General features: G+C 39.0%; 1 protein-coding gene across 2 annotated transcripts in view; it reads right to left on the bottom strand.

Moving 5' to 3' along the window:
* Nucleotides 1-18,276, bottom strand: part of CCDC50 (coiled-coil domain containing 50) — a 75,566-nt gene that overhangs the window by 12,288 nt on the left and 45,002 nt on the right. The window contains exons 6-10 of one of the 2 annotated variants that reach the window (XM_061166828.1): nucleotides 13,006-13,530; nucleotides 4,820-4,935; nucleotides 3,289-3,333; nucleotides 3,099-3,203; nucleotides 246-325 (exon numbers count right to left, since the gene is read on the bottom strand). In XM_061166828.1, the coding sequence (XP_061022811.1) occupies nucleotides 246-325; nucleotides 3,099-3,203; nucleotides 3,289-3,333; nucleotides 4,820-4,935; nucleotides 13,006-13,530 (871 nt within the window). The remainder of the gene's footprint in view (nucleotides 1-245; nucleotides 326-3,098; nucleotides 3,204-3,288; nucleotides 3,334-4,819; nucleotides 4,936-13,005; nucleotides 13,531-18,276) is intronic. The other variant, XM_061166830.1, reaches the window with a different exon arrangement.

Genomic DNA, 18,276 nt, shown 5'->3' with positions numbered 1-18,276 from the left:
AAAAAAAGTGCATCTCTCCTTACCTCAGCTTCTGTAAAATTCCCCATCTTCCTGACTTGACTTGTTCAACACAATTTAAAACAGAAAACAAAACTTGAAAATAATCCTGCAAGACTTGATACCACCTCACAACTGCAGATTTCTGGATCTCCTCTCCAAGGAACACACACTCTTTTCAGGCAGCCCATATCTCTTGCTAACCCCAAGGTCAAGATCCTCAGTCCCCTTTTCAGGTGTCATCTTACCGTGCGGGTCTGTCGTTCTTGGAACGGTGAGGTTCATCACTCTCTTTTGACTTTGAGTGTGCTGATTTAGCTGTTTTTGGCTAAGGGGGAAAGAAAAAAGACACACACACACACAGAAAACAGCAAACAGAGAAAGATTAGATTTATAGATTATCTAAATGATGTCAAACTCTCCTTTCATAATTTTAGGTTACTTACACCTAGCTTAGCAACATAAAATATTTTTAAACACAGTCACTTAGAGACCAAAAAACTATAGTTATGAAACAGTGCTGCAGGTTGTCAGTACAACCAGACGAGTGGACTAAACCCTCACAAACAGGCTTGACCACAGAGGTGCGCTTGGTCACCCACCAGTAACAAGGCAGCTACACGGCAGCTGACGAGAGCTGTAACGAGCACGACTCTCTCAAGCCTTCCCCTGCCCCACATCCTCTGCTGCAGCGTTTTTATGAAGTGCTTAGATAAAAGTATATGGTGCTCACTCCCAAGTGGTTTTACAGATGTGAAAACCCTCACCACATGGAAGACGTGAACTACCTGATGACCACAAGCACACAGTCTCCAGATCTTTTAAAAATGCTTTCCTGAAACCCGCCAGGGAGGCTGGGCCTGTAGAGTACTAGCTGCCCCTGACTGTATCTGGAGCCTCACAACAAATGCTACGCTTCCCTTCACCACAGCCCGGTATGTCAGTAGATTTGCTTTACTGTGCAAAGCAAGCAGATCCAAGTTTGGTTCGGTAACAGAACTGGAGGACTCCCAGAGTCTATGGAATCCAGCTTCACGCTCTTAAACTTATTTCTTAACATCTGACTTGGGGATGATAAACTTTCAAGCCCAGAAATAAGGCATATTCATGCCAGCTATTCTAGAGAGAAACAACTCCAGTCCCACTGACAGAATCTAAAAGTAACAGAAGTCCTGATGCTTGCTAGAAATGTGACCTTCTTCCTCTTCCCTTCCTGATTTGTAACCTTTAAAAATACCTACTCCAGCATAGCTGAGTTAACAAAGAACTTGAGGAACTCTCGGGCAATTACTTACAGCTTAATTTACGTAACAGGAGCATTTGGGAAGCCGTCTATGAAAATGATATATGTTTGTTTGGAGAAATCCTAAATTACGAACAGGGTAAATAGATAACATGGAAATAATATTTTCATTTGCTTTTAGATTCACAACTGAGCAACAGGCAACAGTAGAGAAATACTATTACAATACTTCTCTTTCTTTGCTTTTCTCAAAATATATGCTGAGACTGTGACAGGACCAGAGGCCCAAGGGAGGATTTTGTTTGAGAGAGGGAGGGAAGCAGGGAGGAGAAGAACCGAGAGCAACCTCAACCATATCATGGATACACACCTGGTTGCATCCTTCCAGCCCAGTACAGACTACCTCCCTGAAAGCCTTTACAGGATAAATCCTCACTCCAGCTCCTTTTGTTTTTCCATTATGCATTTTTCAGCCAGTGTGACCTCACATTTGTTAGCTGTCTATAGTCTGTCTTCTTCCCAACATTATACATTATTCTGAAGAAAATCTATCTTTGTCTCTCCCTGTAAGTCCAGACAAACTAATGAGGAAGATCTGTTCAACTAAACTTGCAGTCACCACATACAATAATTAGACTATGGCAGAATGAACAGCAGTCGCTGTCTATTTTGTCTCTACTATTTCTGATTAACGAGAAGAAGGTAACAATTGAAGCTCACACTAGGTAGTTTCATAAGCAATGATGGCTGGCGGTAAGAACGGCTGTCCATCTGCCACGGATCAAGTGATGCCAGAGGCAAGAGAGACAGCTGGCATAGGATCAAGAGGGAAGGGCAATATAAGCGAATAGAAAAGTCCAAAGAGGAGGGGAAAGCCCCTGTGGAAATTTAAAAGTATGTGGAAAACATTGCACTCTCCTGGAAGGCAAGCAGAGTAAAAGTATGTCTGCTTGTGGCCATAGGCATCTACTTCTCAGTAGGTCTTAAAATGAAGGAAAGGAGTTTTTCAATCTCATAAGTAACTTCTTTACATAGTTACTTTCAAGAATTCAATATGAGTTTTCATGGTGAAACAACTCTTATAAGTCAGATTCACATACGAGAGACAGATAATTTACATGCCCTAAATACATCTGTGAGTTTACCCTAAAAGAGGACTCCCCATTATAGTTTTACTTGTATTTTTCATTAAAAACAAACGCCCATCAGCAGACAAATGGATAAGGAAGCTACGGAACATATACACAATGAAATACTACTCAGCCATTAAAAAGAATTCATTTGAATCAGTTCTAATTAGATGGATGAAACTAGAGCCCATTATACAGAGTGAAGTAAGCCAGAAAAATAAAGACCAATACAGTATGCTAACGCATATATATGGAATTTTAAAAGATGGTAATGATAACCCTATATGCAAGACAGAAAAAGAGACACAGATGTACAGAACAGACTTTTGGACTCTGTGGGAGAAAGCGAGGGTGGGATGTTCTGAGAGAATAGCATTGAAACAAGTATACTATCAAGGGTGAAACAGATCACCAGCCCAGGTTGGACGCATAAGACAAGTGCTCAGGGCTGGTGCACTGGGAAGACCCAGAGGGATGGGATGGGGAGGGAGGCGGGAGGGGGGATCAGGATGGGGAACACATGTAAATCCATGGCTGATTCATGTCAATGTATGGCAAAACCCACTACAATATTGTTAAGTAATTAGCCTCCAACTAATAAAAATAAATGGAAAAAAAAAAAAAAGATTAATTGTTAGTAATTGAGCACAGTTTGGGGGCTAATTATATAAAAATTAATATTAAAGAATACGACCAAACTGAAAAAAAAAATAAAAAACAGACTCTACCTTCCACTCAGGGTCATGCTTTCTTTTGTCCAAAGATGATTTCTCCCGCTCCCTGGCTTTCTTGTAAGCTTTCTTTTCTTCAGCCATTAGAAGTCTAGCGATTTCCTAAACAAAAATTGCAAAGCTGTAAGTAGAAAATTACTGGGATATTTCCAAAGAATAATGGCAAAACAAATTAACATGAACGCACCTCATCCTGGGCAACCTGAGCTGCTCTCATGTCCACCTGGGTAGCCTATGGTACAGAAAACACAAAAAGTATAATTTAACTGGAATCTTGAGTTGTCCATTGGGGGGAAAAAAAAAAAGGCTTACATTAAAACAAACAAACAAAAACAAAACCCACTGGTATTTGAAACTAATTGTGATCAACACCCCTGAAGATGATAATAAGTTTGTATACTTTCATTAGCCAGTTCAGTTCAGTCACAGAGTCTGTGGCACAGAAGGATTTCCTCATTCTTATAGCTGAATAGTATTCCACTATACATATATATATATATATATATATATATATACTGTCAACTACAAGCTGGCACTTGCCAAGATTGTTGGCGATAACTAAGCAAATAGGGCATTTGCCATCTGCTCTGCAAAGACTAAACCCTGGGCTGTGGCAGCTGCTGGCCGTCAACAAACGTGAGGGGGTTCAGGGCAGAGCAAGGCACTCTGTGCTCGGGACAATCTGGAGGGACAGGTCTTTCAGTTCAGTTCATCTGCGTATTTGAGGATATTGATATTGCTCCGGGCAATCATTAGCCAAGACAGGGTCTATTTTTACCAAATTATACAGTGCATAATAAAGAGGAGAGTGAGAAAGTTGGCTTAAATATCAACATTCAGAAAACAAACATCACAGCACCCAGTCCCATCACTTCATGGCAAATAGATGGAGAAACAATGGAAACAGTGACAGACTTTATTTTTTTGGGCTCCAAAATCACTGCAGATGGTGACTGCAGCCATGAAATTAAAAGACGCTTAACTCCGTGGAAGAAAAGTTATGACCAATCTAGACAGCATATTAAAAAGCAGAGACATTACTTTGCCAACAAAGGTCCGTCTAATCAAGGCTATGGTTTTTCCAGTAGTCATGTATGGATGTGAGAGTTGGACTATAAAGAAATGTGAGCACTGAAGAATTGATGCTTTTGAACTGTGGTGTTGGAGAAGACTCTTGAGAGTCCCTTGGACTGCAAGGAGATCCAACCAGTCCATCCTAAAGGAGATCAGTCCTGGGTGTTCATTAGAAGGACTGATGCTGAAGCTGAAACTCCAATACTTTGGCCACCTGATATGAAGAGCTGACTCATTTGAAAAAACCCTGATGCTGGGAAAGACTGAAGGTGGGAGGAGAAGGGCACGACAGAGGATGAGATCGTTGGATGGCATCACCGACTCAACTGACATGAGTGTGAGTAAGCTCCAGGAATTGGTGATAGACAGGGAGGCCTGGTGTGCCTGGAGTCCCCTGGAGTCCATGGGGTCACAAAGAGTTGGACACGACTGAGCGACTGGACTGAACTGAACTGAAATGAACTGAATGCTTACTCAGTGAATAAAACTGGACACATTATTCCTGTTGTCTTGCTTTTTCCACCCATAAAAAAGGTATCAGTTTCTCAACAGAAAGGACTAAAACACCTATTATATAAATGCCAAGGTTGACTCAATTCACAAAAAACTGATTCACCTAAAATCGTGTGTTAAATTCTGCTCACCAAAATCTCTTCTTCTTGAAGTTTTCTGGCAATTTCAGCATCATACCATTCCTGATCTCTGTGGGTCACTCGTGATGGAGTAGAAACTGCTTCTTTCATCACTCTGGGCTTCATTCCTAGAAAAAAGTCAGTGCAATAAGGCTACTGAGGAATTTCATGAGAAGTTGAAACATTTAACAAAAAGAAGTTTGTCTTCAGTATCTAACTGTGACAGAGCTGCATCCACTCTAAAATTCAGTGTAGGGCGTGTTGGAAACAACTGTTTCCCCTCGGCATGGGAGAGGTGATACAGGTAATCCACACATTTAAACACAGTTACCCACCCAGACCTGCTTGGTAAAAAATGCCTCTCACATAGTTTCTCCAACAGAAGTAAACCATACAAAGAACTGTAAGTGAAGCTTTTGTAAAACAGGAAGTGAAAAAAGATTAAGTCCCTGAAATAAAAAGAATTTAGAGAAAAGAAAGTTAGCTGGAATTCTGAAGAGACTAAGCTGTCAAGGCTGGAGATGATGAGAGGCTTTCCATTTTTCCGCCTCAGCCTTGCAGACCTCACTTCAGAGGGAACAGAAAGAGCATCACCCGAGAGTTCTGCGCCAGTCCCTGCTAACCAACCAGCGGCCGTGCCCTGGGTTGTGCTCTGATAAGCCTCCAAATTCACTTGCTTTAGATCTCTCTCAGTGCTCTGATCAGTTTAATGTTGTTAAATTTTAAGGAGGATATAACATAAGTGAAATGTCAGACAGCACAATGACCTGAAGAGTTTTATTTGCTCTGAGGAGAAAGGAACATGGGGACTAGTAGGGAACTTTGACTTTTTACTTTGTTATGTGTGTTAGTCCAACTCTTTGTGACCCCATGGACTGTAGCCCAACAGGCTCCTCTGTCCAGGAGATTCTCCAGTCCAGAATACTGGTAGTAGGTTGCCATTCCCTTTTCCAGGGGGGTCTTCCCTGACCCAGCAATTAAAGCTGAGTCTCCTACATTAAAGAATCATAAAGAATCACTGCAGGCAGATTCTTTACCATCTGAGCCACTGCTGCTGCTAAGTCGCTTCAGTAGTGTCCGACTCTGTGCGACCCCACAGACGGCAGCCCACCAGGCTCCCCCGTCCCCGGGATTCTCCAGGCAAGAACGCTGGAGTGGGTTGCCATTTCCTTCTCCAATGCATGAAAGTAAAAAGTGAAAGTGAAGTTGCTAGGGCAGCATATATTCCTTTTATAACTCTTAAGTGGTGAATGCTAATGGTTATTCCAAAATTTTGTGTATTGCCCTCTTGGTATCCTTTTTTTTGTTTTTTGGTATCCTTTATAAATTACAACTTTTCAACAATGTATTCAACAATGTATTATATTCAAAAATAATAAAAATCTTTTATGCAGTGAACAAGATTAATCATCTGGAACAGTGACTTTCAGTAAATGTGTCACTGAAGGAAGGAAAAATAATTTACTCCTAGTTGCCTATTTCTTTATATTAGTGGTTCTCAATCATGTCTATACATCACAATCACTTGGGATACTTTCAATACACATGAACATTTTTGACCCAAACCCCTGAGATTCTAAAAGATATAGTGTGGGTGTGATCTGGCCTTTGTTAGTTTGTTTTAAATCTTATAGTTGATTCTTAATTGCAATTACCTCTGCAACTACTAGTGTATTATGTCCATCAAATTAACTGTACATGAACATAATTTTTATCAAAATGCCTTACTTCATGATTCACTTGCTTTAAATAAAAGAGGAAAAAGTAAAGAAAAAAATACAACTAAATTCTGGGCACATGAAGAGTTTACTTATCTGCTGCAGCCTCTTTCAGAGCTTTAAATCCAGCATTGTGATAAAACCAAAAGCCACAGGCTCATCTGCCTTACCGCAAGTGAAGACTAGTGAATCTGGCTTTGTTAGGTTTGGCTCAATTACACAAAATGTGAAAACTACTTCAACTTCACATCATCCCTAGAGTTTCCAGATCTTATGCTGGCTGGGCTAGTTTTAATGCAGATTTTCAAGCTGTTTGGGATAATCAGGAAACAGTGGCATACTCACTCACAAGAGTAGATAAACCTCCTTGAGTTATGATTACCTTGGTCATAACTAGAAGGGAAGATTTTAGGGAAAAATAAATAGATAGGCATTGGGAAAGTTGGAATTGGGAAAAGTCACCAGACAAGATAGGTTTCTGTATCATATGCCTATCTACAGAGCCCTCTTGTGTCCCAGATGGTAAAGAATCTGCCTGCAACTCAGGAGACTTAGGTTCAATCCCTGGATAGGGAAGATCCCCTGGAGAAGAGAATGGAAATCCACTCCAGTATTCTTGCCTGGAAAAGTCCACAGACAGAGGAGCCTGGTGGGCCAAAATCTATGCAGTCGCAGAGTCAGATACTACTGAGTGACTAACACTTTCACTTCATGCCCATCTACAGGAAAATGACACTTTCACAAGCAGTCCAAAGCCTAGTTGAGGACAACAGGGGAGATCATACCCTGTTCCTTCAAGTAAGCCATCTGGTGAAAGAAATACAGTGGAAATGCACTCAGATTTCGAGAACTAAACTTTCTCTGTGGCGCTGCCTCCTGCTCTCTACCAGAAAATTAACTAAGAAAATATTTTGCTTTAATATCGATCAAGGATGCTTGGAAGGCATTCAAATGAAATGATCAAATGAAGAGTCTTAATTGATTTGAAAGGGTGTTAAGTCTGTGACTACTTGGCAGCTAAAAAGAGAATGACATATGGGAATTCTGTGGGGATCCAGTGGTTAGGACACCGAGCTTTCACTGCTGAGAGTGTGGGTTCAATCCCTGTTTGGGGAACTAAGACCCTGCAAATTGTGCAGCCAAAAAAAAAAAAAAGAGAGAGAGAGGAAGATACACAGATCAACGGAGCGAAACAGAGAGCCCAGATGTATAAATGGTCAATTGATGTACGGCCAAGAAGACAGGAGCACAGAGCGAACAAAGGACAGTCTCTTCAGTAAACACCGCTAGGAAAACTGGACAGCCATATTCAAAGGAATGAAACCTGACCATCTAGCTACACCATACACAAAAATTAACTCAAAATGGATTAAATACTTGAACATAAGACCCAAAACAATAAAACTCCTAGATGAAAACACAGGCAGTAAGCTTCTTGACATTTGTCTTAGAGATGATTTTTTTGGATTCAACACCAAAATTAAATGCAACAAAAGTAAAAAGAGCAAGTGGGACTACATCCAGCTAAAAAACTTCTTCATAGCAAAGGAAACTGTCAACAAAATAAAAAGGCATGGGAGAAAAAAAGAATGGGAGAAAATATTCACTAATCACATATTTGATAAGGGGTTAACATCCAAAATACATAGAGAACACATACAGCTCAATAGCAAAAACACAATCTGATTGAAAAATAGGCAGAGGATCTGAACATTTTTTCAAAGGAGACATATAGATGGCAAGCAGGTACAAAAAGGTGCTGAACATCACTGATCATCACAGAAATGCAAATCAAAGCCACAAAGAGGTGTCATACAGCACACTTTTAGAATAACTATTATCAAAAAGACAAGAAACAACAAGTGTTGGCAAGATGTGAAGAAAACCCTTGTGCACTGATGGTAAGAATGTAAATTGGTGTAGCCACTATGAAAAACAGTATAGAAGTCTCTCAAAAAAATTTTTTTTAAAAAATTAGAACCACCATACAATCCAGTAATTCTACTTTTGGAATTTATCTGAAGGAAATGAAAATACAAACTCAAAAAGATATGCGCACCCTGTGTTCACTGTATTATAATTTACAATAGCCAAGACATGAAACAACCCAAGTGCCCATTGATGGATAAATGTATAAAGAAAATCTGAGATTTACATACACACATACACACACACAGAGCAATATTATTCAGCCATAAAAAGAATTAAATCTTGCCATTTACAAAAACAGGAATGGACCCTGAAGGCATCTTGGTAGGTAAAGTAAGAAAGAGAAAGGTTCAGTTCAGTTCAGTCGCTCAGTCGTGTCTGACTCTTTGCAACCCCATGGACTGCAGTATGCCAGGCTTCCTTGTCCATCGCCAACTCCCAGAGCTTACTCAAACTCATGTCCATTGAGACGATGATGCCATCCAACCATCTCATCCTCTGTAATCCCCTTCTCCTCCCACCTTCAGTATTTCCCAGCATCAGGGTCTTTTCAAATGAGTCAGCTCTTCATATCAGGTGGCCAAAGTACTGGAGTTTCAGCTTCAGCATCAGTCCTTCCAATGAATATTCAGGACTGATTTCCTTTAGGATGGACTGGTTGGATCTCCTTGCAGTCCAAGGGACTCTCAAGGGTCTTCTCCAACACCACAGTTCAAAAGCATCAATTCTTTGGCACTCAGCTTTCTTTATAGTCCAACTCTCGTGGAAAAACAGACTGGTTCCAAATACATCAAGGCTGTATACTGTCACCTTGCTTATTTAACTTATATGCAGAGTACATCATGAGAAATGCTGGACTGGATGAAGCACAAGCTGGAATCAAGATTGCCAGGAGAAATATCAATAACCTCAGATATGCAGATGACACCACCCTTATGGCAGAAAGTGAAGAAGAAATAAAGAGCCTCTTGATGAAAGTGAAAAAGGAGAGTGAAAAAGTTGGCTTAAAACTCAACATCTGATCAAACTAAGATCATGGCCTCTGGTCCCATCACTTCATGGCAAATAGATGGGGAAACAATGGAAACAGTGTCAGACTTTATTTTCATGGGGCTCCAAAATCACTGCAGTTGGTGACTTCAGCCATGAAATTTAAGACACTTGGTCCTTGGAAGAAAAGTTATGACCAACCTAGACAGCATATTAAAAAGCAGAGACATCACTTTGCCAACAAAGGTCTGTCTAGTCAAAGCTTTGGTTTTTCCAGGAGTCATGTATGGATGTCAGAGTTGGACTATAAAGAGAAAGGTAAATAATATATAATTTCACTTATACGTGGAATCTAAAACAAAACAACAAAACAAAAAATCTTGAGCCCAAAGATACAGAGAACAGATTTGTGATTGTCGTAGGAGAGATTGGAGGATGGGCAAAATGGGTAAAGAAAGTCATAAAATACAAACCTCTGGTTATAAAATAAATAAGTCATGGGGATATAATGTACAGAATGGAGATTGTATTATACTGTACATCTAAAAATTGCTAAGAGAATAAATCTTCAAAGTTCTTATCACAAGAAAAAAATTTTAATTAAGTATGATGATGATGTTAACTAGACTTATTCTGGTGATCATTTTGCAATATATACAATTATACACTTGAAACTTAATGTTATATGTCAACCATGCCCCAATAAAAATAAATATTGTTAAATTTTGAGGTAATTTCTCCCTAGGTTAAATATTTAAAGGGAGAGAGAAGAGTTTATTTGAACTCTTTGTTTGGAACTTGTAGATCTCATTAAGTAGAAAATTTCTATAGCCTGGAATACTAGATTTCTAGACTGACAAGACTGCTTACTAACTGCAGCATACTTCATACCAAAGGTGAAAAGAGCTTTTCTAAGTACCTAAGAAGGAATTTCAGATAGTACACTGTAAGCCTGTCATTACAGAAAATAGAGATGCTTCAAAATGTTATTAAATATAGCTAATTCAAAGAAATTAAGAAAATCGCAGTCTTCATTTTGGTAACCTAATCTGGAAACTAGCTTTCAAAAAACCAGGTGAGCCATATTTTCAACAGTTCCACATTCACTTTTTAATCAAATTCTTGCTTATCTTTTTCTGTTCATCATTCTCCAGTTTGAGAAAACAAGAACCTCCCTCAATAAACAAACAAAGCTTACCTTTAAAGAAATTTTGATAAAATAAAACTGCTAAAAGTACTGGTATTCAAGATAAACTTATCTCAAACTATGGAATAAGCTAATATGAAGACACATGGATTGTGATACCATTCACGCATATTTTGGAAGAAGCCAGTTTTAGGAAATATCATAGAATGGTGTTTAATGGCTCTGAGAGGTTGGAAGTTAAACTGCAGAAAATTAATAAGCTGTTTCAATCTAATAGCCCAACAGCGATGTTACCCTCAAAGGTAGTATGGATTTACTGCTCTTTAGAAAATTAGCCAATCATATATATAATTTTTCAATTTTATTCCGTGTTTCTTTTTCAACGGATCATCCCACAAACCAGTGCTCTTAGAACTAGCTCTCTGCTGTCCTGCTGGTTTCTTCATTATTAGGTTAAACAAAACTTTGGCCTATGCTAACAACTTTAAGAACTTTTTCAACAGCAAGAATAGACACCAGTACATAATTATATTTTAATGTAATCTTCTGGCCTATTCTAAGGTGGTGGGTGGCTCACAGAATCAAATGCCAACAAAGTCTTTGGCATTGTAAAGTAAGAAATCTGCAAAGTAAGCTGAAAATAAGATGACAGATGCTAGCAGCTACGTTGTTGCCATTTTAGTAACTGCCTAGTCACACTGTTTTTAAAACTCTTATGTTATTAAAATAAAAGGGACAAAACATTTGCCTACAACTCCAGTAGTAGGGTCTGTGAGTCACTGTGAATTTCTTTCATACTATTTCCACCCTTTCTGAGTCTGTTTAAAATACCCTTGAGCATACTAAAAAAGCCATAGAGGTTAATCAGCCCTCAGAGCACACTTAGAGGGTTGGATTCACAAAATCAGAAACACAGAGGTCGATGAAATCACCCTTCCTCCCTGATACTTTTTGGACTCCAACACGTCTTTCTAAATCTGATATAAGGTAACTTACAAAACACACTCCAGGTAGATTTTACCACTTCCTCCTCTATTACCTCAGAGCTCTTTGTTCAAAGTATATCAAATTTGCAATGGCTTGTTTACATATCCATCTTTGTGGCTTGATTCATGAACTGTTTGAGGCTCAGACCCAAGCATCTACCCCTAAACACAAAGCCTGAGGCAAGAAGATTTGTGGCATATAGATAATTGCTGAACTGGATTTTCATTTTATCACCAAGTCTTTTAAAAATTTAAAGGACTAACATGACAGGAAGAGATAAAATGATAGGGGGAACCAAAAGAATCAACATGAACCTGCAGCCCAGGAATGACTCTCCAGACCAGAAGCAGGGGTTGGCTGGGCAACAGTAAATGGAAGGAAGTAAGAAGAGTCGGCTCTTTGGTATTTTCCCCCCAATAACCCCTGAGTCTCTGTAAGCATTCCATAAGAGCAAAACAAAACTAGGGAGATGAGTATAGTCTAACTAAAACACCAGACAGCCAGTGCTACGACTCGGAGTGGTACAGCCACATGGAAAAAGCTCACAGCAGCAGTTTCCAGAAAAGCATGGAGAACCATTATTGTGTCAGCGACGGGCTTCCAAGTTAGGCCTCAGGGATGCCAGAAATTGGAGGCTTAGGTCGACCATTCACCTCATTCCTAAGTAAGTACCAAGAACTTACCTGACACTGGTGCTTCAGAGCACCAACTGGAGAGTTGAAGCTGGTTAAAGCACAGGAAGGAACTCAAAACAACTGTTTTCAAACGTTAAGTGCGTAAGAATCACCTCCTGGTAAAACAAGCCCGAGTTGCCAGGCTGCACTCCAGGGATTGATAACACATGTAAGATCTAGAAATCTGCATTTTTAGGAAACAGCCCAGCTGATTCTGACGAAAACAAACTAGAGGCTCACTATTTGAATAACACTATCTTAAGAGACCACCTGTCTCATCTCTCACTTCACAACTGAGAAAGATGAGGTGAAGAAAATCCAGTACTTCCAGCCCTGTAGGTCTTCTTTGGAGGCAAATATTATGAAGTTGGTGTCATTAGACCTTCTGGGTTCATGGAATCAAAATCAGAAACTCAATAGCACTGCTTTAGTACCAGAATCTCTGATGTAAGGTCTTGGCAGATTAAAAATCGTACCTGGGACGAGTACCTCCACTGCAATCTTGGGGCTGGAAGAACCTTGCAAGGAGTGTGAATTCTCTTAGAAGGCAGAAGGGAAAAGATACAGATATTCTCCTTCTTGAGATTTGAGATTAAGTAAATACCTTTTGTAATATCTGGCTCCAGGATTTATCTCAAAGCCATAAGCATAAACCAGAGAGAAAGGACATGTTGTCTACGGTGCTTAACAGATACATGTGTCTGCGCGTACACACACGACAGCCGGACTCCCGACCAGGCTGGCCTTCATTACCTGTGTCGTGGAGCTGGAGCTGCTCCTCACTCTCTGAGCAGGGAGGAGTCCGGGGCCTGCGTTTCCTCTCTCTGTGCTCACCTTGCCCATGGTCCCTCCTAAAAACGGCTTCCTTGCAGGGAAGCCCCGCTTTCCGTGAGGTTTTGGGAGAGAGCTGGTCTTGCTGTCTGAACTGTTTTTCCCAGTTCCGCGTTCGATGGCTAGAGCGAGCCTCCCAGTCATCCACTTCGGTGCTCAGGAGCACCTCACCGCTGATCTTGGGGAGGGGAGGCCTCCGGAGCCTCTCGTGGCCACAGCGTTTTCTTTCAGGCTCAGTGTTAATTTGGGGATCGTCCCTCACTTGACCCGAGCTAGAAGATGACAGAGGTTTCTCTGACGAACAGTGCTCTTCGGATTCTGTCAAGTTCTCCTGTGGATGTCTGGATCTCTCCCTCCGGTGCTTCACACTCTTTTCCTCATGTTGAAGTCTACAAGGCCTTGAGCTTCCAGAACCCAACTCCCCTGCCCTCCTTGACCGTGGCTGGTCTGAGCGGAGGTGGAGGGACGTGAAAAACAGAAATGCAGGTTAACTTAATGACTGAGTATGAACTCACTACAGGATGGACACAGGCCTCAAGCTTAATATATTTTAAAATGAAGAAGACCATTTTTTCAGTTTAACAAACTGAAACGAATGGATGAGTACTTTCTGGAATGGTCCGTGCATACATGAAGGATTCTAGGTACATAGCCAAAAAGGTAATAAAACTAAACTGAAATTAAATGAGATAAGTTAAATCTGAAAGAAGAGCTTGATCATGATTAGGGAAGGATTAACATAGTACTTTAATATTTGCCAATAACAAAAATTCCAGTCATTAAGTGTTCAATTCTATTTATAAAATCAATTTGGAACTAGTATATGGTGGGGGAGGGTGGTTAAGTGAGAGATGAAGGAATCTTATAAAAATAGAAAGAACTAAGCTTTGTGATTCCAGTCAGACTTTGAAATATTCTTATTGGAAATAACAATAAATTTAATATTGCATTTCTACTTGGTTCAGAAAGATGATCCACAGATTTTGTATTCCTCCATCCTCTCCCCTTAGGTAGCCAAAGCAAACATTCCCAGGAAAATTACAGTTCAGTGTGGAAGAAGAGGGAGCAAAGGAGAATTTTATGTGAGTAAATGACCCTGTTATCTTTGGATGACTCTCTTTCAAATCTTACTTGAAGCTGTGTAGAGGAAAATAATTAAAAATAGATGCCATAACAGAGTACATAAAAAGAAGCCAATTCCTAAACACATTTCAAAAAACTTTAAGATACTGTATTCTGTATATAGAAATACAACATGTGCTAAATATGCAAGTCCCTAAGTTTAACACAAACTAGAGAAACAGCATAGACTTGGTGCTTTGTTGTCAGGTCTCTTTTAGGAACAAGCAAACTATGAAAACAAAGGAAGTGAATTAACAACGAATATTCCAAGAGCACATTTAACATTTCCAAAGACTTTTACTATAATGGGGAAATAACAAAAAGAAATCTTAACTCCATGGAAAATTGCTAGGACAGCCAAGATTCCCCCTTGGAATTAGTCACTCGCTGAACTGCATTTGAAGCAGCTCTTGTAACTGGATGGAACGTAGAAAAAATAAATAACCGTATCTTTCATTAGTTATCAGGGTTTTTTTGTTTGGTTTGGTTTTGGGCTCTTTGCTTTTGTTAATGTTTGTTATTGTTAATCTAGTGAAGGAATACAGGAAGGGGAGATATGGATATGTGTTAAATGCATCAATGATGCCAATAAAGCTTGCACTCAAAATTCTAAATGGTTTCTTCTTGAGTATTCCAGAAGAAAAGAACATCTGCTTCAAAGACGATGTCTAAATTAAAACCTGTCTTCTAAAAAGTCTGTAGAGGTATTTATCTTCATAATTTATGATAGAATTTATTTTTTACATAAAGCAAAAGTGAAACAGAACAATTACTCTGTAATAAAAAAGTATGTTTTACGCAAACTATTATTTTAAGTGTATCTTGACAACTGAGAATCTATTTACTACTGCTGTGAATTAACATAATACTGACCAGCTACTTAAACTACGATCACAAGGAGGAAACGATGGTTTAGTGTTAACACCAATGTTCCCACAGAAAACTGCAGGAGTGAGGCCTGCCTATAAACCCAAAAAGAGAAAAGAAAGGCTTTGTTTTTAACATGGACTTGTGAAGTCATGATTGTTTTATTTTTACTTCTTTTAATACGTTAACAGATATTAACAGTTGTACTTTAGGGAAGTGTGTTGCAAGAATTAGAAAAGGGCTGTCACTACATTTTCACAGAGTTGATAGGGAAAAATATTTATTGTGCTCACTTGTGATGTCTTTAAACCTGGGGCATAAAAGAAGACAGGGATGGAGGAATGTTTGAATCCTTTAAAACCCTGTCCAGTTAAGGAATGAGACTTCTATATTTCTTGAGACCAAGTTATTTGGCAAATATAATTAACTTCCTTATAGGCAATACGTACATACATATATATATGTACATACATATACATATATGTGTGTGTATATACATATATACATATGTATACATATATATGTATAGGTATACATATATACATACACACACACACACATATATTTGCAAACATTTTGTGTTCTTCCATGTTTGTCTTTCAAAATAAAATGATTTTTGTTTGGACAGACCAAATATTATTTAATACACACATTACATTAAAGTGAAAAGTGAAGTCACTCCGTCGTGTCCAACTCTTTGTGACCCCATGGACTGTAGTCTACCATGCTCCTCCGTCCATGGGATTTTCCTGGCAAGAATACTGGAGTGGGTTGCCATTTCCTTCTCCAGAGGATCTTCCCAACCCAAGGATCAAACCTAGGTCTCCCACATTGTAGGCAGACGCTTTACCATCTGAGCCACCAGGGAAGTCCACTTTACATTAATATTTGTACAAATAATAGTACTTTATAGTTTAATAAGTCTTCACAAAAATTTTATTGTTTATTTTTCAACATCCATGTGAAGGATATATTTTTAGAATCTTCATTTTACAGATGAGAAAAAGGATTACAGTGATTATAGTGGATAACTTCCTTAATATTACAATTTTTCTAAGGAAGGGATGTAACTTGAATCAAGGTCTAATGACTGCAAAGACCATGACTTAAAAAAAAAAATCTTTAATATGCCGGCAATACAGGTGAGGGGCTTTGAAAGAGAAACATGGATTCATAAATAAGATATACAATTTCAGTTGATATAAATCTGACAGGGGTTTCGGATAAGTCCAGATTTGTAGAAAATCTATAAATGATTACTTTTTAAAGATTAATTTATTAAAGTTTAAGTAAAATTAAAGCTAAAGCGACCACTTCCATAATGATTCGCTCTGATTATTATGTAAGACAGACAAAAACTATATTGCACGCAAAGGCAGAGAAGTACAATTCAAGAATATCCCTTATGTGTTGGGAAAGGACCACTGCAAAGAACATACAGCTGCTTTGTAAATGTCAGCTGGACTATAATGTGGCCTCTGTAGAACTCACCTTGATTTGACTCAAAGGCATATAAATGAAGATCACATGTTCAGCAATGTATCATCTCCCAACAACAAGACAACTGAAGAGAAATTCCAACAGTACTTTACAGGTACACACAGGAGATCCCTAGATCCTATTCCCAATCCCCCCCTGCCCCAAGTCCAAGAAAAGCACACACAGCACTCTCTGTAAGTTTACAAAAGCATTAAATATAAATTTTTTTAAAAATTTAGGTGTCCCTGAAAATCTACTGAATTATTAATATAGTCTACAGAGATAAATCACAATGATAATATTCTGGTCGAAACCACCAGGTTTGAGTCCCAATTTGAGTTAAGTGTAAGGTTTTAAAAGAGGAACACTAAAATCAGGACTTTAGTGTACTTATTTACCACCCTAATGTTTTTTAATTCAGAAGTTTAGAATGGTTATATTTTTATCTGCAATGAACGTGCCTTCTGGCAGGATTACAAAAAAAACAAAAAAATCAGATCATATCTCTAAGATTTTAATTAAAGCTGAAGAGTAACTCTTTACCTTCGGATCTCTAGTACAGAAAAATACTGGCAATTTTTCTTCTTGAATGATGTATCACATAATTTGATTAGAAAAACCAGGATAAGGAAAATGGCTATCAAAAAAGAGTTGAGCATTTCACATGTGGAAGAACACACCAAGCCACAAGTAGAGAATCAATCTGCTTACTAATTGTGTTACAGAATTGGGCTCTACTCATTTTGAAAGATTTAGAACAGTGTGACTGGAAGACTCAACTATAATAATCCTATTATCTACATACACATCCTTTTCATTCTACTCACCAAAGAAAAATACCTACTTAACTTTTATGATACTATAGCAAAGCAATTGATAATTAATTTTCAGGGGCCTTGGGGATTACTCATCTTAAAATCTTTACTCTCTAGAAGCTGCCTTTAGATTTTATTTGGTTGGTATTTGGTATCCCTAAGTATGGTCTCCAAATGAGCTACCACGGAAGCCAAGTTGGTTCAGAGGGTAAAGAATCCGCCTGCAATGCGGGAGACCTGGGTTCCATCCCTGGATTGGGAAGATCCCCTGGAGGAAGGCATGGCAACCCACTACAGTATTCTTGCCTGGAGAATCCCCAGGCAATCCCCAGGCACCTAGCAGGCTACAGTTCATGGGGTCACAAGGAGTCAGATGCAACTGAGCGACTACGTACAGCACATGGTCCCCAAGCTGAACTACAGTTAAATACTGACACTAAAAACTACAGGAAATATCCTTCCTTTAACATGTCTTTAAAAAGAACTAAATAATACTTGCAAATACTCATTTCCCAACACACTTTTAAGATGAAGAATCACGGTTACCACAAGCGCTACCACCACCACACCACACCACCACCACACCGCAGAAGCGGGCACTAGAGAAGGGATCTCTCTCTCTCAGAAAACCTTCTATATGGTAGAAATAGCAAAGAAAGCATGAAAAGCAAAAACTCAACAGAAAATCATAATATTCAATTTTGTCACCAGCAGGGTAATCCACTGGCCTAGGTTTAAAAGATAAGAAGCATGGGGAAAAAGCTTTGGTATCCCGTCATCTATAAATGCTGTACCTCCTTTATTATTTGGGCTACTATGAGGCTTCAAACAGTACTGCCTAGATTTCCTTGAGGCAGAGACTCATCTGCCATTTTCCTCACCTTAGTTTATGTACTTAGAATGTAATATA

Source organism: Dama dama, chromosome 19 (assembly GCF_033118175.1).
Source record: "Dama dama isolate Ldn47 chromosome 19, ASM3311817v1, whole genome shotgun sequence".
Classification (NCBI taxonomy): domain Eukaryota; kingdom Metazoa; phylum Chordata; class Mammalia; order Artiodactyla; family Cervidae; genus Dama; species Dama dama.
This window is presented reverse-complemented; position numbering and strand designations above follow the sequence as displayed.